Source organism: Hylaeus anthracinus, unplaced genomic scaffold, assembly GCF_026225885.1.
Source record: "Hylaeus anthracinus isolate JK02 unplaced genomic scaffold, UHH_iyHylAnth1.0_haploid 3, whole genome shotgun sequence".
NCBI classification, from domain to species: Eukaryota; Metazoa; Arthropoda; class Insecta; order Hymenoptera; family Colletidae; genus Hylaeus; species Hylaeus anthracinus.
The window spans coordinates 11491817-11519572 of NW_026535284.1; the positions used below are offsets into that span (position 1 = coordinate 11491817).

A 27756-nucleotide genomic window follows, 5' to 3' on the forward strand; every position below is an offset into this window, starting at 1 on the left:
CCTGCAAGAAGAGGACCGCATCGAGTGGACCGGTGTACGTGCTAAATGGACTAGTCGAACACGACGAAATCGAGGAATTCTGAGCAGGGAGTCGTGAACAAATTTACAGTTCAGGATGGTGCCTGGAGACGTGAGACAATCGATTCAATGTGAGCAGAAATTAAAAATAATACTGTCTGACCAATTTTTAAACCTTCTACTTTAATTACTGTTTACTCCAAGGTTTATTTACTGCATCCAGAAGTTACTCGTTCTAAGAACTTCGCTATATTAAAAATATCCCTAATCTCGTTACCCTCGATATAAAATTCCATTTATCAGGGAATTCAGTGTACGTCGGGCGATAAACGGTAAAGAAAGACGCAATTGCGTAACAGCATTACAGACGCGTAATGGCTCGTCTCTTGGCGTCTCTTCTTCGCTATCGACCCTCCTCGCAGAGCCACTTCGCCAGGTCCCCGGCGTTTTCAATCATACACATCACTGACTTTCATTATTATCGAGTTTAGAGGCATTCTTCCTCGACGTTCTCGTTTTTCGGGGCCCTGCCTCGTGGCCAAGCAATAAGTCCCTGCTTAATCGATAAACGCCCAACCACCCTCCATCTTCGTATTCGATATAAGCACGTTGTCGAAGTAAATTAAGGTCGCGTCGCGTCACCAGCTACGACTTCGCGGAGGGCGACTTCCGTCGTCGTGTCCCGCACCCTCGAGAGTCTAGAAGTCGACCTCGAGCGGGAAAACGAGCACGTGGAATTGCTTTCTGACTAATTGAAGGCCCGCCATAATAGCGGCCAACGCTGCTACTCGGTGCAGAGAAATTTAAGTAGGGAAGTGCGAAGACAGATCGTGGAAAATGTAACTCTTCGTCTTTCAAAAATGAAATTGTTACTAAAATTTACTCACTTTATAAGAAGTTATGGTAAATAAAGTGTGATGAGAATTTCTTTGGAAACTAGCTGTGGGATTGTCTGTGTTCAATTTTCGTGACTTACCTGAAACAAAAAGGAAAATACTTGTTAGTGACAAGGGTACAGATATTAAATGAAATTAGACAAAATACATTATTATAATGAAATAAATAAATAATTGACAAACTTCCCGACACCATCTCGAAGAAGAGAGAAGAAGACGAGATTTGGTATATCATTATTACAGTTACTAATAACCTTTTTCACCAAAGAAAACGTAATTACGCTGAACAATAGTCTAACGCCTGCTCCAGAAATGGGTGAACAATGGAGTCTGAAGAAGGACAACACAGTTCTAACAAGAGGGTTCTTAGGGCAAAGAATCATTCATTCAGCCACGACGTGCCCTGCTCCAAAAACCCCTCATTTCCCTTAAACCACAAGGTACACAGATTCGCCAGTACCGCAAGCGAAAGATAATCTCGGAGCGTCCTAACCACGAATTCTTCGAACGCGACACCAGGCGCCCATAATTTCCAGCTAACGAGGACAATGGAAGGTCTGTTAATACCGTGATCATCGATACCGTATCATTTACCCCGGGACCATTGTGAACACGTCGTCGTCGGTGATCGGCTTCGCGACCGCAGCGAAGGAGCCATGAAGGCGGTGTCAGCGGAAGGACCTCACAAAAGGGTCCTGGCACGTTTCCTCTTTGGAAAATAACCGCCCAGATGGTACATCGACTCGTTAGCTTCCGCTGGTCGAATTTAACCTTCTGCCTTAACGAGATAAAGCCACGACAGAGTTTACGCCGTACACGCAATAAAAGTCACGCGGGGAGCGACGTCGACGAGGGACCCGACCGACAAAAAATAACGGAGGAACATGGGATCCTCTCTCGGCCCTATTTTCTTAGTCTCGCGGTGAAAACGGCCCTCTTTTACGACCGTACTTTGCGGTTTTCGGAGTTCCACGCGCCTCACGCGGAAGGAACGCCCAGGAAACGCGGAAAACGCTTCTGGGGGAATGGAATCGTTGAAAATTGAAAGTTATGAATCGATGACGTGACTATGTGGTTTCAAGTGAATTCTAATTTCAATTATGCACACGAAGGGTGTGTTACACACTTGTTTAAATTTCTGACGCAGATTTCTGGCTATTTGACAGTTGAGAAGATTGTGAAACAACTGAAACAGAGAATTTTTGCGCTCGCTGAACTTCGAGCCAGAATTACATTTTAATTAATCTCGAATCACTAACTCCGGATTAATTACACAGCCATAATACTTTCGGATTCGGCACGCTTATCTCGCGATAATAAATCGCGACCTAAACGTTTGTTTACAGCTATAAAGTACATTTTAACAAATACGCAGATAACCGCCCGACTCGAATCTCCTCCAGACACTAGTCGCTTTTCGAGTAATTGAATGTTTTATCTAGCGATAACGGTTCTGCGTCAGCGATTTTCGTTGTTTCATCCACCGTCACCGCGTCTTTATTTAGACCGATTAAAGTAACAAAAATGGAGCAAAAGACCTGACGAATACTGCGTACTTTCGTTGTATCGTTGGTATAAAAAGAAACCTTTCCAATCGACGTACAGCCAAGATGGTTCTCATCGATATATCTCGATTCTGATTCGAGAGTGGCGACTTATCTTGGGTCGATGCTGAATGTTATCGCGGGAGGAGGTGAACTTTGACTTACGGTTATCTTTTCGCCTTCCGTATTTCGAAATCCGAGCAATTTGTTTTCGCGGACCCGCGGTGAACACGTTTCTCGGGGAAATGACCCCTTCCCTTATCAGTTAACGACTCCGTTATCGGCGTTCGGTGCAGTGGCATATGCTCAGAGGCATTAAACAAAAAATTACCAACTAATTACAATTTTGTTTGTCGCGAGAAGTTGCAATTCTCGTTGTCTAGTGGATACCTGGCTCGGTACGTAGAATAGTGGAATAATGAAATGACGCAAACGTATTTTGTGTCGTAATTGCGAGCATTATCCGTGTGTCCTGGAGTCGTTTCCAATAAGAAATTGTTCGAGTTAAAGAGCGCTTATTCGCTACAGAATGCAACAGCGTTGCGAAACGCCACGAAACAATCACGGTTGCATAACATTGCACTCGCATCGAGAATATGGAAATGAATATTGATACACCGTGATCGAGGAGTTATCTCGGTGTCGTGGAGATCGAGAGATTAATAGGGATTTTTTTCACGATTTATTCAAGCTATCAGGTTTCGTTTGCGTAGAAGAATTCCGTGTCGAAGTCAGCCTTTATTTTTTATCGTTAAGTGGTTTATGATTCACGTTGCTCCCATATAAGGAGCGATATTTCCTCTGACGTTCAAAAATCCTCCAAACCATGATTCTAAGATTCTACCAATGCATGCTCGAGCAAAGTTTCATCAAAATCGGCGCCTGAGTCACGCACACACGCTGCCACGGGCGAGCACACGCCTCCGAGAAGCTCTTGCGGTTATTTTAACAACGTGGCAACCTCTTTGTAGACCGCACGCCTGTAAACCAAGAATGAAGTCTGTTCGGCAGCCGGAGGAAAAAAGAGCGAAACCTCCCCTCGACTCCCCTTGCCGGCGTTTACCTCGACCGACGAATCCTTTATTTTCCGCCTTATTCGTCCGCAGTCGCGTTTTATCCGGAGAATTCAATCGTTCTGCGGTTTCGTGCCCATCAGTGTGGCTGGATTGGAGACAGAAGTCATAAGGAGTTACAGTGAATTTGCTATGCCGTCAGGGTTGCCAACCATATTATTTATGGGGTGGTGAAACTTCCTTCCCACTTAATGGAGCAGGCAAACATTTTTTATTGTATCCATTATTCGCTTATCCATTTGTATGCGTTTCCTGATTTACCAGAAGGGTTCATTCTTCATTAAAACAGTAAATAACAGTAATAATAGAATAATAAACTGCCACATGATTTCATTCATCTGTTAATGAACTGAAATATTGGCAATGCTCGCCCATCCTCAATCTGACCACATGTGCTCCACGCGAGCGACGTTTCGAGTGTCGAAACGTGGTCCCCGATGGACGGTTCGCCCTGTTCGAGCATCGATACGCTGCCATACGATACACCGGAGCATCGGTGGATCTCGTTTCGAGGGTGTCGTCCGAGACCAGGACACGGGCAATCGAGAAGAGTGGATTGGGAGTCGGGAATCAAGGACTCTTGGCTGAATTGGGTTACCGAATTTCGAGTTGGCCCCCACAGAAGACTGTCACTGATCTTTCGAACGCCATTTGATACCATGATATATCATAGGATTGCACAGAGAAATTGTTGAAGAGTGATAAACGAAAATTTACAGTAATTGGAATTGGCCATCTTGGAATTCATTGTGAATTCGTCAAAAGGTCCTGGAGAACCATCCTCATCGAGCCCAAACCAATCTAACACAAAGTACTCCAATTTTCTTTCCAACTCCAAAATTTAATTAGAAGCTGCCTGATTCATTGTCCTCCGTCAAGAAACACCTACGTATCTACTTTCCCGTGCAGTTTCCTCGGACCAACCTATCCTGAAGAACGTCGACGCCAAAGCGGAGGATCATCGTGTTCGCGAAGGTGGACACGGGAATGCGCGGACGCGTCCGTGGTTACGCGTGCGAGTTCCTTATGACGAGGCGAGGAGGACGACACTCCGGTCTCTGTATTTTTGCACGGCTCCTTTCCTCTTCGCTCCTCTCGAAGCAGCTCCGTGAGTCACGCTCTATATTTAGACGCTCGTAGACGCGTACTCGCGCGTTCAGCCGTGGCCGCGTCGCGGGCTCGCAAAAATATGTCATACTCGTCTTTATATCCGCGCCGCGATGCGTCCCTTTATCCGTCTGCCGTGATGTGTGGTCCCCTTCGAGACCCTGAAAACTCCCAGAGATCACCTGGCGAACGAGATCCCTGCGCTACGATTGTCTCGTCGCAGAAACAGATAACGATGACCGTGGTTCAGGGTTGCGCGTGACTCAGTCGTTCGATCCTTTGGATGTCGTTGTGCTTATATTTTGTTAGATGGAATGTGTTCGGGGGGGCACTGATCATTTACCTGAAAGGGGATTTGTTATCCCGGTCTTAAGAATGTGATCATCGAAGTTGAAGAGATGGAGGACTGTTGGGTTCCCAGGGTCTGAGATGGCAAATTTCTTCAGGCAGGAAGTAGAGAAAGTTGGTGATGTAAAGACTGATTCGTTGAATGTTGCTAATATTGAGAAACTCTAAGTGGTTCATGGATTGCACATAGGTATTCATAGATATTGTTGACCTGACCTGACTTGGCCTGATCTGACCAAACCATTAATACTGACGTTAATATAGATTCTCTTGTAATTATAACATCGTGGATTTCACAATTAACCAGAAAGTGATTCTTGTTACCTTTCCAATACTATTTCTGTATTTCCCGTGTACTTTCGCACTTCCAATTTTAAATCGAGAGTCTAGGAAGTATTAAATAAACAACCTTCTACGATCAATGTTCATTAAACGTAGAACCCATCGATCAGCCCAACAGATTCATCCCCTGTATCATCTCTCGAATAAAAATCTCCAGAAACGGAACGCGACGGCGTTTAAGGCCAGGCCTCGCGGAAGCGGAATGGCGGAGGCGCAAGGACGGGAGGGTGGTTTTAGAGGCGAACGGCGTGACAACCCCTCTTTCTCGTCACGGCAAAGTTTCATCACCGCCACGACGCAAACTCATTCCCAACCCCTCTGACTGAACTTCGACCAACAACTTCGGGTCTCCTCCTCGTTTATTCCGGGTGACTGCACTTTCGTTCCATCGCGGGGGTTGCGCCCCCGACCGCCGCCTCCGCCCCGTTCCCGTTCCCCTTTCGCCACCCCCTCGCCACGTCCCGTCGCGGCCCGATCTTTCCTCCAGCGAAGCAATTTTGCTCGATGGCCGTACACACGATAGAAAATCTGGCACGTCCTCGGTCGTTCGGGGAATGCTAAAGCGTGCGTCTCGAGACGAGTCGAGTTTACTCGCGCCGCGCCGCGCATCTTTACGAGCCGATGCTCTTCCCACTCTGTTCCCCAAGAGCAATTTTCCGCGACCGATTACGAGCACGACACTGTGTTTGGGTGGAAGAAAAACGTTATTGAGACTCGAATTTTCCTAGGAGGAATCGGGGTCAAGGCTTCCATCGAACAGTCGTTGCTGGATGAGTTCACGGTTGTTTTTAGGCGAGAGGAAAATATACGAACCTGAAGAGTTAATACGTGGGCTAAGGGGAACTCGAAAAACTGAACTCCATTATAAAGTTCCGCGTAAGCAGATTGTTTCAGAGCCCCTGAATGTGAAAGCACTTCGAAACTAAAGAGGAACCTGGAATCCATTTGCCAAAAGAGGGAACATGTTCTAGAGATTCAAATCTGCTACTAAATACTCTTCGAGAGTACACATTCTATCATGATCGCTATGCTTTAGTTTCTTCAGTCTAACTGTTCCGGAGCTCGAAGAAATATCTGCAGAACCTCACCTCTCGAGAAACCAGCTGTCACCCAGAAATCAGTAGGACCAAAAACAAAACATCCCCCTCGGGGTTTCTCTGTTTCGTCGTTGATTTCCGAAGGAAGAAGCGGCGCTCGAACCGCAAACAGCATTTCGTTCTAAGAGAGTCTGAGTCGCTCTAAGCTTTTCCGCAAGGATTCACCAGGGTTGAGTGGCCCACCCCTTCTCGTCATCGTTCTTTCTCAGTGGCGTGTTCTCCTTTCTCTATCCCCTGCTCCCTGCCGGCTACCCCCTCTGGACGCGGAAAGAGCCCTATCCGTGCTTCCATCTTCTCTGCATTCCTCAGGGTATTACTCGGACGGGCGTAGCACGATTTTCCACCAAGCTTCTCCGCGAAGTCTCGCACCTCTACCCCTCGTCCCTCGCAGGAGTCTCGCGGCCAGCCTGCGCTCCAGGTTGGGCGAAACTCGTTCAAATCCCGATGCGGCCCCAGGAACAGCACAAACCCATTACGGATTCATCGTGCGCCATTAGCTAATTCTTCCCTGCTCCTAACGTCTTCCTTTCCGCGCTCCCTTTTACCGTTACCGTCCCGCTGCGGTTTCCCGCGCCGCGTCTTACCACGGCTTCTTCACGCTCATCCCCATTCCCAGACCCTCCCGGTGGAGCTCTCCGTCAGTTCCTAGGACCCCTTTCAGCGAGTCCTCTTTGGTTTCACGCGCTCCGGGAAAACCGGACTAACTCGACCGAAATGTCGAGGTTCTGGAGGGAGGAAGGAGGAGGAGGGCTCGTTTGGGAATTGAAATTTAGAGACGACGGGGTGTCCTCGGGGCTTACTCGGTCACTGTTTGGCGATCGAGACTGGGGAAGTCTGATTCTTAGATAGTGCTGGTTGGGGGAGGTCCGTTGGGCAGTCTATGGGGATTTAAGGCGTCTCAGGTGGGGTGCTGTTGGTGATTAGATTCTCATTTTATTAGGTTGATAGGTATCTTCTCCAAATGCATCGTTGATATTACGAGTCGCATTTGCAGCTTTATGACGCAGTTTATATTCATATAAGAATATTACACGAACTTGCTTAGTATCTATTGCGAAGTAAATAACTCGAAGTGCGCAAAAATTAACAGTAAAAACAAAAGCATACCTATCAGCATCCAACGCGACATTTGCACTGTAAGATGATATTGGAGCGTCAAAGTTCGAAAGTTCGAAACCGACATTAATTTCTTACCAACCTAATATGGGGTGTTGGAGAAAGTTGAGCGAACGTGTTAGGACGTTGAAACCTTGAGTTAGGTATGGGTGGTATTGATGTTGAGAGCCAAGATTCTTTCGCTAAACCTCTCAGGTTAAAATATATCTTCCCGACACTTGGTCCTGAATATTAAACTCTCATTTAACCATAAAGTGTTAAAGATAGCTGAGAATTACTGACGAAAAATGGAGTTGCCACCATATTTTTCGAAAAAGCTCGTCGAATATCGAGCGGCGGAGCAGCAGGCTGGTATCTCGAGTGGATAAGATTTTACTGCCACCGCGGACATAAACTCCAGAAGAATACGCTTCGACGAGGTGTCGCGAGGGGTCCCTAGAGGACCACCGCGATTTATGGGCGGCGTCTTAAGTATCCGTGACGATTCCTAGCCGGGGAACATGCGCGTAGAAGAAGGTTACCGCAAGAAATCGTTAAATCAAAGTCGCGGCTGGGCTGTTCCGTCTTGTTACACAAGACGGAGAGAGCGTTGACACGGTTCAGCCGCCGTTATCGTCGCCCTGTTGCAACAGCCTCTATTGTTGCTCGCTTTTCGCACTACGGCTGCGTGTCTCCCCGCGGAAAATATCGATACTCGTGATGGAAAAAAGGCAACAACCGCGGGGTGAAACGATCGAGGGAAATTACGTGTTTGGAGTATTGTTATCGGCCGTGACTTGCCTCGCGGAGAATATAATGATTTCAATTAGAGTTACAAGTCTCGATAGATCTTCGTAGAATATTCTACAACACTTATTAGTTGATAGCATTCCTACATACTCCAAGATCGTCTCCCACGTATTCTACCTATAAAAAGGGAATTCTAACCTGTCTGCAACCTGTTTTACAAAAAAACAGACTTGAAATTGAACTACTTAGTTAACAAGCAACAATTTCCAGAAATCCCCTCGGTTTGCAGATGGAGCACCGCAGATGAAGTCGAAAAAAGCGGACCGTTTCAGCGTTGAACCGATATCGCTGACGGTGAATTTTCCGATTTCGACTCTAATTAACGTCGAGTGCCGGCAAAACGTAAGGCAGGCGATTCGAGACCTCCGCGACGATTGCAATCACGCTCGAACGTTGCAATCGATTCCCTAATTACCATATAAAACCCAGCGTTCGGTTTTCTCGCGCTAACCGTAGGAAAAAAATATTGCATAACCCCCCGAGTACAACTGGAATGCTAATTATATTAATAGCGGCCGCATCTGCGTCAGTGCGCTTGACTCATTAGCATACGATAAAACAGACAAAACACATCCCCAGGCTCCCGATCGCCGGCGCAGAAACGATACCAAACGGTCTTGGCGTGGAAATAGATGACGGTCAGCGCGTGCCAAACGGCAAAATTTTCGACCACGGCTGCAACACGGACCATTTTGTCCAGCGGCAGACATCGAGATCCCGTGGTTCCGCGATGACGTGCATTCGTTGCTAGAAATAATTAGGGATGCTCCTGTTGCGATGGCTTTATCGCCGGCTGAGGCTGCTCGACGCGTTGCCTAATTGCAGTAGTCGAGGTCTGGGGTTCGTCAGGTTGCCTATTTTCTACGGATTGGTAGGACTTGACGTCAGGTTAAACAGTTCTCTCAATAATCTATTCAAAAACAAAACACACGAATATCTCTACAAGATTTCGAGATACTAAAAATGTTGCGAAAGGAGTTACAATGGGACGAAGGGGGATTAATGTTTTTTTTTTTAAATGGAACCCTATATATTTTTATCCTTTGAGGGGAAATTGTAAGTCTAACAAATTTTGTAAATGACTCGTAAGGGTTAATCCATAGTAAGATAGCATTTGTTTAGACGAATTCGTCGACCTATCATGCCTCCACTGAATGGAGTAACCCCATTCACGCGCGTGGTTCTGTTCTCGCGTTCTGATCGTTTCAGAGAACCCAAGGAAGGGGGGTAAAGTTTCACGGTAATTCGTGACCGATCTGCTAACCGGCTGACAGGATGAAAGAATCTCGGTGCTTCCGAGAAGACAATCAAAGGGAGCAGCGACGTCGGTGGCGTGGCCCCGCCATTTGGGCATGACGACTTAAAAAATACAAACTACGTCAATGCGCACGCGAGCTGGCCGAACCAGCCACGGTTAGGCGAGAGAATTTTAGGTTATCTTACGTGCTCGGAACAGCTGTCGGTTAGAGGTGCTCAACCGAGACGGAATAAATTATGGAGATAGATCGCGGCTGGGTTACGCGCGTCCCGGGCGGCTTTCCGCGCGAGGATCGCGTGATCGAGCCTCGATCGCCACCACGGAGACTAATCTGGTCATTAGAGAACGCTTTGTCGCGGTGAAAAATGTCCCGCGATCCTTAATCCGTCGCGTGAAGCATGGCCGTGTCGCGCAGGAAACGAGAAGTGAAGATAGAATGTCTGGGGGAACCGAAATTTCTTTTCCGAGGAGGTCTTTATTTCATTGAAGGTGGACGGGGGAGAAAACATTCTAAAAGATACTTTAGGAGGTCCTGCACTTGTTCAAAAATTCCCAAATTTAATACTAATAATAATTCATAAGAAAATAAATTTGTCACGCAACATTCGATTATATAACTAATAAAAAACTATTGTCTATACTCTTTGATTCTAAAGAAAAACGATACCCCACTGTCCAAAGGAAAACTAGTCTAGTGCTCGGAGAAGTATTACGCTTTCTAACGACTGCGATCATGGCAGACGCAACCGGACGATCAAAGGCGCCGCCCGGCGTCGCTGAACGCACAGGTGCAAGTGTCGTCAGGGATGTTCCCCAATGAATCGATAACACATGCGCGATCCGCGATCGTTCTCCGGCTCTTTTTCCCCTCGGAGGCCTGTCACATTGTGTGTTAATCAACGCTACACGCGCCGAGGGACACGGAGGCTTCCTTTCTCGGAAGGCACGATCCGCAACAAAGCGGACAAAAATCGCGCGACGAAATTGGACCGACGTTCCGCGAAACCCGACGTCGCCCGTGACCTTGCTCGACATTCAGCCTGCCCTTCCCGTGTTCCTTCGCCCATCGTTCCGCCCTGCGTCCGTGTTCCCGAAATAAAAGGGCGTCAGTCCGAGTTGGTCACCCACGTTAGACAACATCGACGCCTGACGCGTTAAGGTCAATGTCACGCCAAGGTTACCTCTCTGACGCCACTCAGGGATCGAATGGATCACTCTTCATGCTGAAATTTACATTTTCTGAGCCGGGCGATGGAGTGGTACTCTTGGTGGATGTTTTCTTTTGTAGGAAATATCTGAACTTTTTGTAAAGATACTACGGTATCTTGATTTCAACTTTGCAATTGTGAGAGCATAATTCTATCAATATAAAATAATGAACATAAATTCTCCAGGAAAAATTCATCTACAAGTCTAATTAAGCTACCATACCCACCCCTCGCGTTCTCTTGGTGGCATTAATTAACAAAACTGGCTACAGACGCGTCGCATTATTTATCAGCCAATGTGCCAAGAGCAAATTTCAGAATATTTACGCCTCGCGTTGTTCCATCGCCATCCTAATAAACGTCGAGTCGGTACACACCGAGCGGCTGATTTAAAAATAGTCGTAAATACGGATCTCTGTTGCGCTCTGCGTTTTCGATGGCTGGCGAGCCTGGCGAGAGAAAAATCAATTAAGCCGCTTATGTGAAATATCGCCGCAATTACGCGCAATTGCCAAAACTAGCCAGGGGTATCGATGGGTCGCATTATCGATCGCTCGAGAGCGGCCATCGCCTGTTTCACCTGGCGATCCTCTCGCTACATCGCTCTTTCAACCCCCAATCCATTTTTTTTTTTTATAAATCCTTCTCTCCTTATACTTCTTTCTAAACACAAAATGACCAACGGTAAAAGTATTAATGCTCCATTGAACTCCTATTGAATTTTATTCTGTAGGCCATGACGGAGTGACTACCCATACCAACTCAGAATCCATTTTCCATCCTCACTTTCCGACCTCTCAAACCTGTTAGAAAAACCTTCTAAATCTGCAAGTCAGTTATCATTCGCAGTTCATCGATCCCATGCACCGTTCCAAAAGTCACGCAGCGTCAGCGACGAACGAAGAATCGAATTTCAAAACGGTCGTGAGCATCGACCACGGCCTGAGAATCTCGAATCCACTTAACCGATGGAATCGCCCCGTCGCCGATTCGCGCACGATAAGCGAAAATTTTTCAGCTCAAGACGACTATTACCGAGAAACGACCGAGGAAGAACGATAACGCGAGCTATTCGAATCAATGAACCCTGACAGCCACGCAGGAACGAAGGCGGGAGAAAATAAAATCACCGATTAAAGGCATAGTAAACAGTAATATTAATGAGAGTGCCACCGGCCGTCGTATACGGCTATCGAGCCGTCCCGAGCCATCGATAGCCCGCCAGTGACGCGAGTTTATTATTCATTAACGTGTCAATTAACTTCAATGTCGTCGGTTGCCTCGACCGCCACTTCGTTTCTTCCCCCGTCTCGTAAACTTTGTTCGCGCTCAGCACGTGGCGTTATCGGTCGCGGCGTTTTGGGCGATCCCGAACCGTGAACCGTGGAAAAATTGCGAGATTTCTGCATCGAGTTTCTTTCGATGATTGACTCGAAAAAATTAGTCGCAGTTAGCGTGGACACTGCGCAGTTCGTGGGATGTTGAAAGCATTGTAACGTCATTTTTGCGAACGACAGTACTCGTTCATTATTCGTCAAGAAAGTGTATTCTAAAATTTCGACTCAGTTTCAAACGAGTGCTCGTACAATATCCATCACTTTAACTAAAACGAACCCAAGATCTTCGATTCGAGGATCCTCTACACCGAATCGCGTCATCTTCCTCCGCAAAGATTGGAAACCGATAGAGTTCCACTCGAGGATCGTTCGATCGGCCGACACAGGAGGCGCGGGGTCCCCAGAGCGACTCCCCCTACCAATAAAGGGACACGTCGAAAGGGAGCCGGCAGGGTCCCGTGTTCTACGAGGTTTTACGCCGGGACGCGGAGGACTCGAGCAAGAAAAAGGGGTACAAGGCGCAGAAGTTCACGACATGAAGGCCTCATTATGCCGCGAGAGGGAAACGCGAAAGGGAGACACGGAGGAACAGACGACAGAGGGACAAGGAGGTAGAGAGCAGCGGGAGGGATAGAGAGAGGAGGAGAGGGAGAGAAAAAAAGGCGCGGCCCGATAACCGACCGATACCGGCGCTCGCTGAAAACACAGAAAACAGAGAATCAGCCTCATTACTTCTATCTTCCTCTCGCTCTCTGCCTCCCCGCTCCCACGTGCGCCGATTTCCAGGAATTCTCCGTGATCTTTGGTCCCCCCCGGTACAAGCTTTAACACGCTCCCGCTCTCCCCCACCACCACCACCACCACCTAACCGAGCCGTGGTATCGGTCTTCCTCGATCCTCTCTTCATTTATTTCTTTCCACGGGGCCGCTCGGGGCAGATAGTTGTCAGAAACCCGGCGGATATCTGGTCCCCAGGCTTTTTCCCTGCCTCGCGGCTTGGAAAAAGAACAAGGGGGCCCCAACGTGGGCCCCGAGTCGCGGAGACGAGAGTCGACGAACCATCGATTAAGGATCTCGAAGGAGCACGAAAACCCCTGGCGACTACGCCGGTTTGTTACGAAGGGGACTCCCCGGGCCTGACGCGGCGGAGGGAGGGGCCCCAGAGGCCCTTCGTTGACGGGGACTCGTTCCTGCCGAATCGAGGGGGTCGATCTGCTTCACCGTAAAGTCCCAGGATGGCGGGAAAAAACGATCGGAAGGCGGAGAGGATCCCTTTCCGCTACGGTGCCGCGCGCGCCGCAGATAGAGGGATCGATAGAGGCCTCGAGATTGTTTCGAGGATTGAGAGCTGCCCTCGGTCCGCTGACTTAGATCGCGTAGATCGATGTCTTGTTAGGCTAACGAACCGCGTCCTCGTAGATTCGGAGCTTTCCTCAACTTGGAGAATCTCGATAAACGAGGAAGGCCCACGAGAAACGACCATTTCGACAGAGAACGCTTACTGGTGGAGTTGAAGATGAATATAATGGTTGACATTAGTGACATTAGAGTTTTGTTTAAGTATCTTGATACTATCATTTGGTAATCAGACTCCTTGTTACTTTCACTCTATAGTAGAATCTCAAAATGCTCAGACTTCCCTGCACTGAGATTCCCCTAATTTAACAAAACCACCCCGTAGATCTGTCAACGCAGGCTAACCTTGCCACACGAGTTCCCCGATTCCTTCTAAACCTGATAATCTAATCTCAACTCGATGTGCTCGACTCCAAACGGTTGTTTTCGCCCAAGCATTCGTATTCGTCGAGTTGACGAGTTCTCACGGAGCAACACGGGAGCAGGCTGGAACGTTTCGTTCCTCGAGGTCGAATCGCGATCGATCAGTCGAACGAGATAGAATCTCCTCTAACCTCGTCGGGAGAAGGAACGTGTTTATCCGCGAGCGGTTGCGACACGATGTATGTTAATGTCCGAGCCGCGCTCTCCCACGTGCCGTTGGCATGCGTTTCCAGCGTGTCCTGGAAAAATATTCCGCCCTGACGACTGGGATTATACACGGACGCGTGCATAACGATCCTCGAGCGGTATTACTAAATAGTTTACGGTGGAGAACAAAGACTGTTGCCACCTTTCACGACTCGACGAACGTGAATCGAACAAGCTTTGGGAAGTTATAGGTGCGACTGATGCTTCTTGAGAGCAGTATCTATTAGAGAAGTTTAATTTAAACAGTTACGAAGAACTCTGAAGAAATTGTCCTTGACACTGGTTTAACCCTCTGTAACTTTCCGTCTCTCTGAAGTCATATGCCAATATAATTTAAATATTAGTTTATGACTTACCTGAGAGAGGCCTAACAATTATATGCTTCAAGATTCCCTCTTGCGTTTCCTATAAGTTCTACCTGAGCGACTGTAAAGGACGCAGTATTATATATTAACCGTGGTCTAGGAAAGCAGTATTTCTTCCCAGTATAAAATTCCCGGCGAAGCACATGAGAGGTAAATCCGGTGGACGTTTCTTCGACGGTAGAAATTAGGTCCACTCGGAGGTTCCACGGTCGCGGACAAGGCCAGCGCGGCCCGTCGAAGATGATATCTGACGGCAAACAAGCCGCCACGTTAACGAGCCCACGGAGAGGGAAAGGACGAAAAGGGCCCGATAGATAGGTCGAAACGACGAAGAAAAGCCCCCGAAGGGCGCCGAGCAAATGCCTTGTCCGACGGTGACAACTTCGATGAGACGACGATGCTATCTCGACGTTAGGTAACCCAAGGGTCCACCGACTCGTGTCTGGAACGCGACGAGCATCTTCAGCGTGTGGGAGAACGTGGCTCCGTGATCGCAACTAACAGTTGAAATAAAAGAAAGTGAAATTCAATTTAAGGAAAAGATATGGCAGGTGAAAGTGGAGTTTAGATGAAGATGCTAGATTAGAAAATATCTGAAGATGTGAAACATTAAATTGTACAACCAACATAAGTAGAAAGGATTGACATTCGTCAACACTTCTACAATTATCCTTTAAAAATTGCAAAGCTTTATAACAAACTCTAATGCCGCGTGATCCTGCAGTCGTTATCGCAAGTGCGCGCCTCGTTAAGCAACAGTTTAAGATGGCGTGCTTTTCCGAAGGGACTCCCCGCGTTGTTTAAAGTATAAACAATACTATAATCGAGAATTAACGAGAGAATAGCATGCAGCACGCTGGCTTGTTTACCGAGGAGAATCGATTCACTGAACGTTTAACAGCGGTTCTCAGCGGGGATCGAGGATATTTCTGTCTCGCGGAATCGGTGATTTTTGCGAGACGAGTTTTTCCGTGAGATTTTTTGCGCCATGGGTTAATGGAGGGGCTTCTGACAAAGTTGCATCCGGTTGTTGGCGATTTCGATTCGAGGAATTTCTATTTTTTGAATTTTTCATAAACAGCGCGGTCTGCGAGCGATCACTCGATGGTAACACTTTTGCAAAAGTCTCGACAAGATACGAGTGTTCTAGAAACAGAGACCTCTTTATGCCAGGGTCATTCAGCAGACGTCTAAAACAGGAATCTCTGATGTAGATGGACGCAAAAAATTAAGATCTCCGGGGCTACGCAAGACTGCCTCGTACCGTTACTACTAACGATTATGGCACTTCGTTGAGAGAGGAATTATTGGGATGTTTTTATGCAGAAAACTTACACGGTCGAGTGGCTTTCTAATCTCAATACTGAAGAGGGAAATCAGAGCCACTATGTAAGAGAATGCAACAAGACGAATTCTTTACTTGCACCTCACATATTGATACTTGGTTCAATTTTGGAACATTAGGTAAGGCATTAACCCTTTCACTAACTCGAATACTTTTCAAAAAAAGAATCTCTACTCATAGACGAGTATTCCCCTCAAAATCTGAGATCGACCATATACCGAGGAAAATTCTCTACTTCTGCCCCGCATACTGATAACTAGCCCGACTTTCAAACATCGTGCAAGCCACTAATGTATTATTATTATAAAATTCCCAGCTGGCGTGTCAGCATCCACTCCATCAGTGGTGAAAGCTGCAGATCGACGGATTTCTCTCGTCGCGCGCTTTCCACGCGCGAAAATTCCCGCCAGATCACGTCGAGGTCGCGCAGATTTTTCCCTACTCTGGCACGTTCAAGACTTTCCTCGAGCCAGAACACGCGTCATCGCCTCACGACAGATCTTGCCGCCAGATTGATATCTGTTCACGGAACCGTCGCACGGTACGCTATTTCGCTGATCCAGCTCCACTCTGCACAACAACAACAAATCAAAGTCCTAACTAAAAGAGACTTATACAATACTCTGACGTTACACTCAATCCAACCACGCTACAGGGAACAATAAAAATCGATTAACTCCACTTTATGAAAAATCTTAAATTTAAATGTCAAAGCACTGCAACTTCGAAAATTGACGTAAAGGATCCAGAATTCTGGAAAGACACTTCGATACGTATTGGTTCGAAGTGAGCGTCGTCGGGGACGAACGGAGTCGAACAATGTCGCGCTCGCGATCGTTCCGTCGTGCCTCGCGCCGTAGTCAGATAACGATCGCGATATTTCGCGGTGGAGCGACTCGTTTAGATACTCTCGCGGATAACTAGACCCTCGAGCGATTCCGTAGCGATCGCACGGAACGCCACGACGCTTGATCCGAGGTGTTGCGTTACTGTTTAACGTTCTTTAATTAATACGGGCAGAAGTCGCGGCCGTGTAGGGGGCTGATCGAAATCTCGTCACGAACCGGCCTGCCCGTTTCTCATGCGATGAATTTTAAATCTGATGACAAATACGCGACCAGCGCCGCCGCGATTACAGCTGTTACCGTGCCGCTGGTATTTTTAGCGAGGCGGATCTCTGACATCATCAGGTGTTGGAAGAAAAAGATTCTGCGAGGCTACGTTGGAAATTGTGGAAAAGTTTACGCGAACGTTTCATGACTGGAAGGGACCTTGTGATACGCTTGTTGAGAGTGTCAGAGGAGTAGAACTTGAACGAATCCTCTTTAGGCTTACCTAGAGGCTACTAAGGGTCAGACGGATGGTTTCAGGGTGTCTTAAACTTAGGCGAGTCTGGAAATTCTTTTAGAGATACAGGGTCCAGAAAATACTAGTCTGTCATAAGCATGACTTTCTTCTTAATCCATATCATTTTCGAAATTAGAACGTCCCTGCTATTTTCAGATGAATCTCAGATGAAAATTGTGGAGAAGGTCAGACGAACGTTTTCTGGGATGTCTAGACCTAGGTAGACGTATGTACAATCCTATTAGAGGTACGAAATTATCACGTGTATCTCACATGTTTCTCTGTTCATCACTTATTCATTTCCAATGGGATATTCATAAGTACAACGCTGCTGGTATTTTTAGACAGATCTCTTACACCGTCAAGCGCTGAAAGAAGGAGGTACGTCTATTTTATTTAGGCTACTTCGGTTCTATTTGTCTGGATATTGAGACGAAGTTAGAAGACATCAGTCTCTCCTTTAGTGTTCTAGTAGCGAGGGATCCATCACCTTATCAGCATCCGAAGCGCCATCGCAACGGAGGCTAACGCAAAAGACGACGCGACGACAGCTTAAACGTCTCGCGGCACCGTTTCCCGAAGCCATTCATTCACTCCCTCTCTCGCCCCTCGCGTGGATAGCTTTTGATTGTTATTGATCAACCGTTTTGACACTGTGGTGCATATACACGCGCACGCAGAAAAGTAAGAGGACAAACCGAGGCACACCTATATAGGACACACAAACGTGTTCGAGCGAACTGGCACGCCACGCGGCTCTATAACGCTGGCACGACACAACGAATATAGAGACGGCGGACCTTAATGAATCTTTATGGGATGGTGTCGTGAACTTGTATACCCTCCGGTGACTGACTGAACCCGACCGCGCTAACCATTGGCGCGCCTCGCCGCCGATTCCACGTCGCGAAACTGTTACCCTCGTTGCTTTTTGTTTATTTGCCTACGACCAAACCGGGAGTTTTGTCAGAAGCGAAGAATGCTTTAAAATTTGTCTTCTAGATCGTGAATTGATGTTGCGTGGTAGCTGTCGTATCAGTTTATGTGATAGGAAGTGCAACCGACGTTACCTATCTCGAAATGAGGTGTTGCATATAATAGTATCACGAGAGTGAGAGACATAGAGAGTGGTACCTTGCTAAATGATCGTGAATTGAATTGAATTACTGAGGAAAGGTAGAGATTGTATTCCAGTTCTGGAATCGACCCTCTTAAAGTCCTAAGTACCACCACGGAATGGTACAAGCTGTGTCGATTTAGTTTTAACAAAAAATGGAACCACTACGCCAATGGGACGGGTGCTCATTAGCCCCGACGCTGGCGTGTTTCATAGTGTTGACGCGTGCGTTAGTGTTCGTAAAATTTGAAGGGCGTGCAGAAGGTCCGTGGGGTCCCGACGAGTCGCGTCTTGATTGTCATCAAACCGTTGCTCGTCGCGTGATATTGTCATTAGCGCGGCTAGCCGTAAACGTTCTCGCCACTCGCTTCTGTTTTCATCGATCGGCGTCGACCAATCGATTCGAAGGTTTCCCACGATCCATCAATCCCGCTGTCTGCGGTACTAACCTTAGATTCTATCGATATCCATTGAACTTAAATATATAGTGATCCGGAACTAGAGGAGGTCGACTTACCGGGATCCGAAGAGTCCAGACTGGTGGGCGCTTGTTGACTGAGGGGTCCTGGCGTGCCCCCGCTTCCGGGGCTACGTGCATCGTCGTTTCCACCCGCTCCGGGGTACGAGAGCGACGAAGAGGGTGGCCTCTGTAACAAACAAACGCAGAACATCAACACTCCACATCCAACGTCATAAAATTTCAATCTTTAGATGAGTCTACTTTCTATTCCACCACACGGACTCGAAAATCATCCCTCGTATACCATCAAAACCAGTCCCATTCGCTTCAGTATTTCAATACCCACCACCGCACTGATCACGCATCTCTTTAAAAAGTAAAAGTTCCCTCGTAGCGATCAAAATTCCGCGCGCAGCGGCTCGACTAAAATGATTAAAAATGCGGGGTGGTCCGCGACGGATGATTTTTCAACCGAATGGTAATGGAGGACGTGTTAAAGCGCTGGACATGGGCTGGTGCGCGTGTACGCGCGCGCAGGGTACCGTTGCGCATACGCGGAATATCATTGACGAGTCCGCGGCGGCCGATTTCGATCTCGATTAAAGGCGGAGCACACGTACCACTCCTCGAAAATGCCGCTGGCATAAATGATTCGACGACGCGCGCGTCCTACGAATCGACGCCGCGCCGTACGAATATTCGACGACGCTCGGTTATTCCGCGGGTGTAGCCGGTGTGATAATCACGGAGCCGCGAACCTACCTCTTTGGGAAAAAACGCCCGGCAAATTGCTTGTCGGCCACCGTGATGCGAATACGCGACGGGCCTAATTGTTGCCTACCGACGCTGCTGGGCTTTCGGAGTGTTCTCTACTCCAAAACAATTCTCTATTTGCAGACAGAAACATTTCCCTACTGCGGGAATTTCATGTAAGCAGTGGAAGATTTTAGGAGAAAATTATTTTTAGGATATTAACACATTTACGACCGGCAGATATGTCCGAACTTGCAAAGCTACCAGAAAATGTTCCTACAAGATGACATCACGAGAGAATCATGTACAATCTCCTCGATCTCTATACTCGTACAGAACCTACAGACACGTATGTCGTTCAGCAAAATAAAAATTACCCAAGAAATTTATCCAGGTATCCCGATTACACGTATCCTTCATGTTCTTCCGCGATATCTAAAATCGACTAGAATCTACCTGGAAGATGATAGAGTCTCTCGAATTGAAGCCGTTTGAATCAGATATCGCCGTTCGATGGAAAATGTCTGGGGAATTTAAATGTATGTCTCATCTCCCGAGGTGAATAACAGAGATCGTAGACGCACGTAGGGATCGTAGACCGGTCCTCGAGCACGTCGACGAACACACGTCCTCGTTATGTGTCTCCGCGCAGGAAGGTCCTATAGATTTGACCGTGTAACGATTTTAACCAGATACGAGAGCAGGCAATCGAGAGAGGGAGCGGAGTCGGTACATTATCGCGAAGATGACGCCTATGACAGCATGTGGGAGTAGCTGTCACTCATTGTTGCTCTGGCAGACGTGATATATCCAGACACTTCGCTTCGTGATACCGACCTCTGGCTCTGGAATTCTTATTCCAGCGACCTCGTGCCGAGATCGATATGCCGTTATTTTCGCGTAAATATACAAGCTGTATCCAGAATATAATATGCCTGGGATGGGAATATATCTTCCCTTTCGTTCGGGATACGATAGAAAGTCGTAGAAGATGGTTCGCTTCGAGGAGACAAACATTGCAAGAATTCTTCGTCAACGTCATGTTTTACGAGATATCAGGCTTTTCGAATGCTTTTTATTGCAAATTGCGATTTTCTGCATAAAGAGAAATTACCTTGACGCGATGTTGAATAATAAAAATCTTCAATTACAACGTTACAATATTAGAAATTTTCTATGATACGACGAAAGTATTTGTAATGGTCAGGTATGTTCCGTCGACGGTCTTCGAATAAACGAACGCCACAGCGTACTGGAGTACTAAGTGATTGAATCATCGAAGAAAAGTTCCACGCTTCACGAGTGGGAAACGAAATTGTCGACCCGGATGATCGTCCATTTCGTTCATCGCTCGATCGTTACGAGGAATCGCTGAGAGCCTCTCCCGCTGCCTCTGATGATACTTCGAAGCACTTGACATGGATTCCAAGCCATTCGCTACATAAGGAAAGACTTTCAAGAAGGAAAACGGTGATACAATCACAGAAAATGTACTGACAGCCAAATTATCTATTTAACAAGCAGTAAATTAGTAAATTCAATTTTTCACATTACATAAATATACTCTAACGAAAAGTATACTTTACTCTCACGTTACTTTACTCTCACGTTAGGCGTATATGTCATCTTGCGAAGAAATTAAAATTACTTAGTAAAATATCGATATATTAGCGTGCGACCCGAAAGTTACACAGGCTTATAGAAGGTCGAATCGAACGAAAAATTAATGACAATTCTGTGTTACCCTAGACTTAACAGCGACAAGAAAAATCCTAGCTTTCCAGAAAACGATCTGAATAATTCAAGCGCGTGCGTCTACAATTAAGCGGCAATAATTCTCGCCCCGAACGTCTCAATTTTCATTAGAAGGCTCGGCGATCACTTGTCCCGGACACGCAGAGGATATACGTCGAGCGAGCGAGTACAAGGTACAAGAGCGGTAACAAGCGAAGGGGGGACATTAATAATGCATCGGTTGTCGCTGGATTGCTTCCTACTAGCACCAACTACGAAACAAAGGGCGCTGGTTGTCATTGTCACCTTCGAGGTGAAGATCATCTTGTCGGCCGCAATCGTTTGAATCGAGTAATTGCGCGGAAGACATCCGAGCGTGCTGATGAATCGATTACACGTTCTTATGTCACTTAAACGTGAACGGATTGTTCCTTTACGCCCGTGGCTTACTATCGACGGAAAATCGTGAATCTGAACAGAAATCCCTTGCTAGCTACCACGAAGACGATGATGAATACTATTTCCTAGAGTGTTAGAGAAATTAACAATAAATACTCCCAATTAATTTTGAAGCCACAGCAACATCGCATACCGATAAATAAGGCTGATCCAGCAACCCTCTCAACCATAATTAAATTTCCCAACGATGCATCAGACATTGCTACCACAAGAATGATGAATACCGTGGGTCACTATCACGTTGACTTCTGCCCGTTCGAAACGCTATAATTCATCCCCAAAGAGGTCACGAAGAAGAGAACGCGAAGAATCGATACAGATTTCGCGTCATCGCCGCTCACGATGGCTTCGCACCGCGATGACGTCACTTCCTACTAAAGCCCCGTGTCTCCTTTTCGTTTTTTAAATGGACAGCAAGGGTCCACTGCGTGACTTGTGTCGATGCAATGATAAACGGTTAACGGGTCGACGGGCTACGCGCTCTCGTTCCACCTCGTTGCCTCTCTCGCTCTCCTCTCGTCTCCTCGTCACTGTTCCGCCACTCTGTCTACAGGCGCTCTTAAAGCGTAATTCGACAAACCGGATGTCTGGTCTGCCCCTTAAATAAATCAGTTGCCCGCATCTCATATTCCACCCCCGCTCGCAGCCTCGTCCCCAGCCCTCCGACATCCCGCCGAGGGAAAACGCTCCGAGTGTCTCTCTGACGAAAGAAAAGCGACCAACGCGGTCCACCAGCTTCGACGGCGAACATTGGCGACGGAATTAGGTCAGTACCGATGCTGGGAACCTGGAGAGGCTGCATGGGACTTGGATTTGGCGAGCCTAATCTATCCTTTAGATACACATATTGCATATCTTTGAATAATTTGGGTGTTGGATAAATCGAGACTATTTGCTAGATCCAACTTCAAGAAAGTGAATCGATAGGATGATCCAATGAAGAGCATTATATCAAGAGGAATCGTGAAAACGAGGAAATATTGTTGCACGCGAGGTTGAGTACGATTGTGTCATGAATTACGCAGAGATAAGAATACCCTATGATGCGTAATAAATGAACGATGATCGAGAGGTGATCATACGACGTCCGTAATTGATCGATGATCCATCAACTCGTAATTGCTCTGTTGGAAACGTATGGAGGATGTTTTTGATCTATCGAGGTGAAAGGGGAATATTCCAATGCTTCTTACTTTCCACATTTGATCAACTTCTCTCGGCTCAATTTTCTCAACTACTTCAAGAACGTGTATATTCAGTTTCTAAATGACTAATTCCATAAATGATTAATTGATTAAAGCAATTTATCGAAGTACAATGTTTTCGAGTTAAGCTGGATATAATACCGATTGTTAGAGGCCTAAAACACGTCCAACGACGGAAGATTGCAAGGAGCGTCGCGAACCGCGGCGTTAGGCGATAAATTATAATCCCGCGTGGCGAAGTGGCGCCGCTCTCCGATGTATCGTTCGTCGATCGCGAGCCGATGACTTACGCGCGCCTCCGAGTCATTGTGCCCACGTATTAATTGGTCGTCGTAACATAATGCCATATAATTATGTAATTAGTGACCGTGCATTAGTCTCGCCGACTGGTTTACGGACGCGATACGTAAATCTCTCGCAATTAATTTATTGGCGCTCGGCAGAAAAGCGGACGAGAGATCGCGGAAGGAGAGATAGAAGAAAGACAGCGGAGGGACGTATCAAGTCGAAAGAGGGACAGAGAAGGATGTACATAAGAGGAAAAATATGATTCCTCACAAAATTGCTATTTCCGATAGTTTTTACGTGAAAACTTAAGATTCTTGATCTTTATTCTGATTAATTGATTCTGATTAATGATTTCGACCTTCCACTTCATGTACTCTCAATGTACACAAAAATGGAAACCAAGAAGTCCAATGAACTCTTGAGCCTTCTATTTGAATTCACTTTGATTGAAAAACAACAAAATTGGCGAGGAATGTCTCGTCTTTGGCGAGAGAATCGCTGTATAGTCCTGTAGAAGCGAGAATGCGCGAGTAGTGAATCCACACGGGTACCAGGAGACTAGTGTCTACTTTGCCTCTCCTAGGTCGAAGAGGAGGCGGAGAAATGGGCACAGGCCTGTCGAGATACCGAGGGTCGAGGGCAACGCGGAATCCACGGGCGAGGAACAGAGACAACCGATGGAGGAGTCTCAGCTCCCTGTCCGCGCAGTCTTGAATTTCTCTCGGCGATACCGGCGGCCGAGGAAGGGATCGTAAATTACGATTTATTGCGGAGCCAGCGCCTCCGCTCGACGGATTATCTTACCGTTATGTCAGCACGGTACAATTATATTTACATTTTCCCCGTAATGGAATTCCGGGCGTTCCTTCCGCGAACGCCATGCCGGAATACGAATTTTAGGGGTGGCTGGTTGACGTTGGGGAATTTCGAGTGGCACCCTTGTTTGAACGACTCCGAGAGATGGTATTTACGTTTCATCGAAGACGAGGGAATTGATACTCTCTACATTTCTTTTGGAGACTATCGTATGCGTGGAAGAATTGTATATAAAATTTGTTGCATCGCGATACTCACAATCAGAAATATCGATAGAAACATCTCAGTTACGATATCTCAAGTCCTGAAAAGTATGAGTCTACATTGTAACTGGGATCAAGAAAGATTTCTCTTTTATGGTCTCAAGTGCTACGTTCAGTATCTGTATTCCTACAGATAATGATAAGATCGAGCGGCAGAAGCCTACTGACTTATCTCCCTAAATAGCGAAGAGATTTGGATAATTTAGTCTGCTGCTGTGTAGCTGGTGCTCCAAAGTAAACGAATACGATTAGTTGGGTAAAGAATGAACAGGACACGGATTCTCTAAACTTTATCTTTCGACTACATTTATGTAAATAATAATAGTATTCACGCCTAAAGGATTACTGAGACTTCCTGTTTCAGTGATCTACCAAATCTAGCTGTATTGTGTTAGATCCAGCTAGTGCTGGATCCATCTAGCTTCAACAAAATTGCGTCGAATAATCAATGCAAACACGAGTAGACTCTCCCCTAACACCCACACACTAACAAAACATGAGTTCTGAAGCAGATCCTACAGAGGAAAACGAAGAATTTAATCTTTCCTCAGCTTTGAAAGACTCAGAGTCGTCATCGTTGATACTATCGTCACCGAATGGACGATCAAAGAGGATCGTAGCACTGGTGTGACAAACGTCGGAGCAATTACGTACCGACAGTTGACACTGCATCACTCTCCCACACTCTGACGTTTCGCGTCCACGTGTGTACATAATACGCGCGCGTTCCGTCTTTGTTCACCAGCGAAAGACGTCGCGCGTCGTGTATCGACGTCAGGAGTCGCGCTACCTCTGTGGAATACAGGATCGACGGTAGGATCGATGGTATAAATCGATTGGATGTCGAGGTAGCTTGATATTATTGTCGAGAGACAAGAATCAGGAGCAGCTTGATTCGATTTCATGTTGATTTCCCTTGGAAGGAGATTGCTCTTCGAACCGATTGGAAGGATTGACGATTTGTTGATACTGGGACTGATGATTGAAGCAACTGTTAGTGTAAAGTGAAGTCGATGACTCCCAATCATCATTCCCAGGATCTTTCATCGCTCCTCCAGGAACAATATTCGTGCGAAGTCGAAGAACAAATCTTCCAACGAAATTCACGTGAAGGATCCCATTAAACAGACTCCAGAGACCTGAAGAGGACTCGAGTTTGGGTCAAACAAGGGTTTCAAGAAGGTCCAGCGAAGAAGGGAGGGCCAACACTTGACCAGCTGATGGATCTAATCAACATTCCTGCCTAATCACAATATAGCTCCTTCTCTGTTCATCTGGAGGATCGATTCGAAGGAGCCCTTCTTCTCCACGGAGATTTGCAGATGCGTCCTCGCCGTCGGTTGCTGCCAACGCGTCCGTTTTAATTTAGCCGCCGTATAAATTAGACTCCCAAATGATCGTGCACCTTAAAAAACCGCGGCGACTAGAGAAAAACTTTGAGTCCTCTAGCAAACTCGAGTTTCGTGATTCATAATGAGACGACGGTCATTCTCTGCGTTACTGAACGCATTCTGAGTGAACTCTTGGTAAACTCGAGAGAAGGATTGAAACGACACAAAAATAGTGGAAAACGTGAGTCACGTTCCTAGGAATATTTTTGTATAATTTTGAAGGGTCTGTGACATTCTTGAAGCTTCGTTTCAAAGAGAAAATTAAATTATCTATTCAAGGTGGGCTGTCTTGACCCGGTTAGATTTGGGTCGGCTCAGGTCAGGCTAAGTCATGTTAGGTCAGGCTACTTCCCAAAGGTGTACTGGGTGTAGAGAGTTCGATATCTCAAGTCAAAACTTCACAAATGGATTGAATACCATTCAAGATTCTAAGATCCCAGGCCACGAGAGAGATGGGGAAGAGATCGAAGTATATACCAGGTATCTCGACACCGGGGACGGTGGTCGAGGGAGGAGGGGAATCTAACCAGCGTAGCTCGAACCAGGACGATGCTGCGTCTGCAGGGTTCGCAGGTAACGATAACGGGAGGCTGGACCACCGGTAACAACGCGGTCGAACCAGCAGTTGGAGCGAATACGGTACGGAGCTCGACTCATATCTAGTGGCACGGTGGCGGCGTTCCTCGGCTAATTGGTTTCCCGTGTTGCCCACGTCTCCCTCGGGATAAGACGGCCGCGTCCCCCTCCCTCGGTGCTCGTTCTGTCTCTGCTCTATCGCGTGCTGGCTTTCCCCCCTCGTGTACTCGGTTGCTTCTATTTTTTCTTAATCGACGGAAAGCCGGTCTCAGTAATGAGGACGTTATTGATGATTTTCTGCAATTGGTCGTCGGAGATTCGCCGCTGTGGCCACGTTCGAAGATCCCCAGGTGAATACACTCTGGCATGTTGGCACGACGTTGCGCTCTGGAAGAATTCAACGAGACCTGGCTTTCCAGGAACGAATAAGTGCTGAGCGGAATTGCAGTCTTCCACGGAGCGTTTTTGCGTTCGGTGTCTCGGAGACCTCGTCTTGGATCATATCAAGGGGGTTGTTTGCTCCTTCTGGTTGTCAACGATTTTTGCTCTTTGTTTCATACTTTGTTTTGCTCAGGAGCAAGAACTGTGTGTGTGTCGGGTCACCCATAGGGACACTGCTCGAGTGATCTTTTTCTCAGAGACTCTGTCGTGCAGGTCCAATTCCCTTAACAATCGCATCGATCTTGTCATTTTAGTTTCTTATGCTCCTGAGGGGCCTACTGAGTGTTCTTACACTCGTAGTCTCTCTGTACTTTGTTTTAAATCATTTTGCTGGGAAGCAAGAAATGAGTAAGAACGTAAAAGGTCCACTGAGGATTCATACACCGAAGACTTAAACGACTTTAACCATTTGCAGTCCGAATTTTCTGATATCAGTACATTTTTGTCTAGCCTCACTCGACATAGGATCGCAAAGGGTTAAGCTTAGCAAGAGGTTCCTACATCCGGTCAACTTTGATCCATACTATATAACTAAATGGGTGTCAGTGGAACCTTAATAGCGTTACCGGTCTCTCCGCTTCCCTAAAGAACGCTACCACAAGAGTCACTGGTTTAATCAACGTTCACCGACGAGTCATCAAGCCCGCTCTTGCCACGGCATAGATCGATACCGAACGGTGAATTTACAATGCAAATTGAATATTCAGCGACGGCTGAGCAGGCAAGATCGGCAGATCGCGGCGGTTCTAACGAGAGGGATCGCGAATTTTTATCGCACGCGCGCAAACGGAGCGGCGCGGGGCGCGTGCGTACGCGGGGTCTCCGCTAACGATTGCCAAGAGGCAACATCTTATCACGAACGGCGATCGCATTAAGCGTGGACAGTGACACCCAGCCCGGTCGCTATTATATACGTTCGTTAGCGAAAAATAATCGAGGGTTCGCGAGTACTGCCACTGAATGGCTCTCGAGTCGTTAAAGACGCTCGAGGGGACTTCTCTTTGGTCGTTCTGGCGGAGAAGAATGCAATCGTGTTCCTTGATCGTTCGATCGTTGTTGGGAAGAAGGCTAACGAAG

The 27756-nt window shown here is 47.0% G+C and overlaps 1 protein-coding gene across 5 annotated transcripts in view; it reads right to left on the reverse strand.

The window, feature by feature from the left end:
• Positions 1-27756, reverse strand: part of LOC128893446 (homeobox protein homothorax) — a 442757-nt gene that overhangs the window by 295881 nt on the left and 119120 nt on the right. For all 5 annotated transcript variants that reach the window (XM_054154380.1, XM_054154379.1, XM_054154378.1 and 2 more), the window contains exon 7: positions 18811-18940. In XM_054154380.1, coding sequence (XP_054010355.1) covers positions 18811-18940 — 130 coding nt within the window. The remainder of the gene's footprint in view (positions 1-18810; positions 18941-27756) is intronic.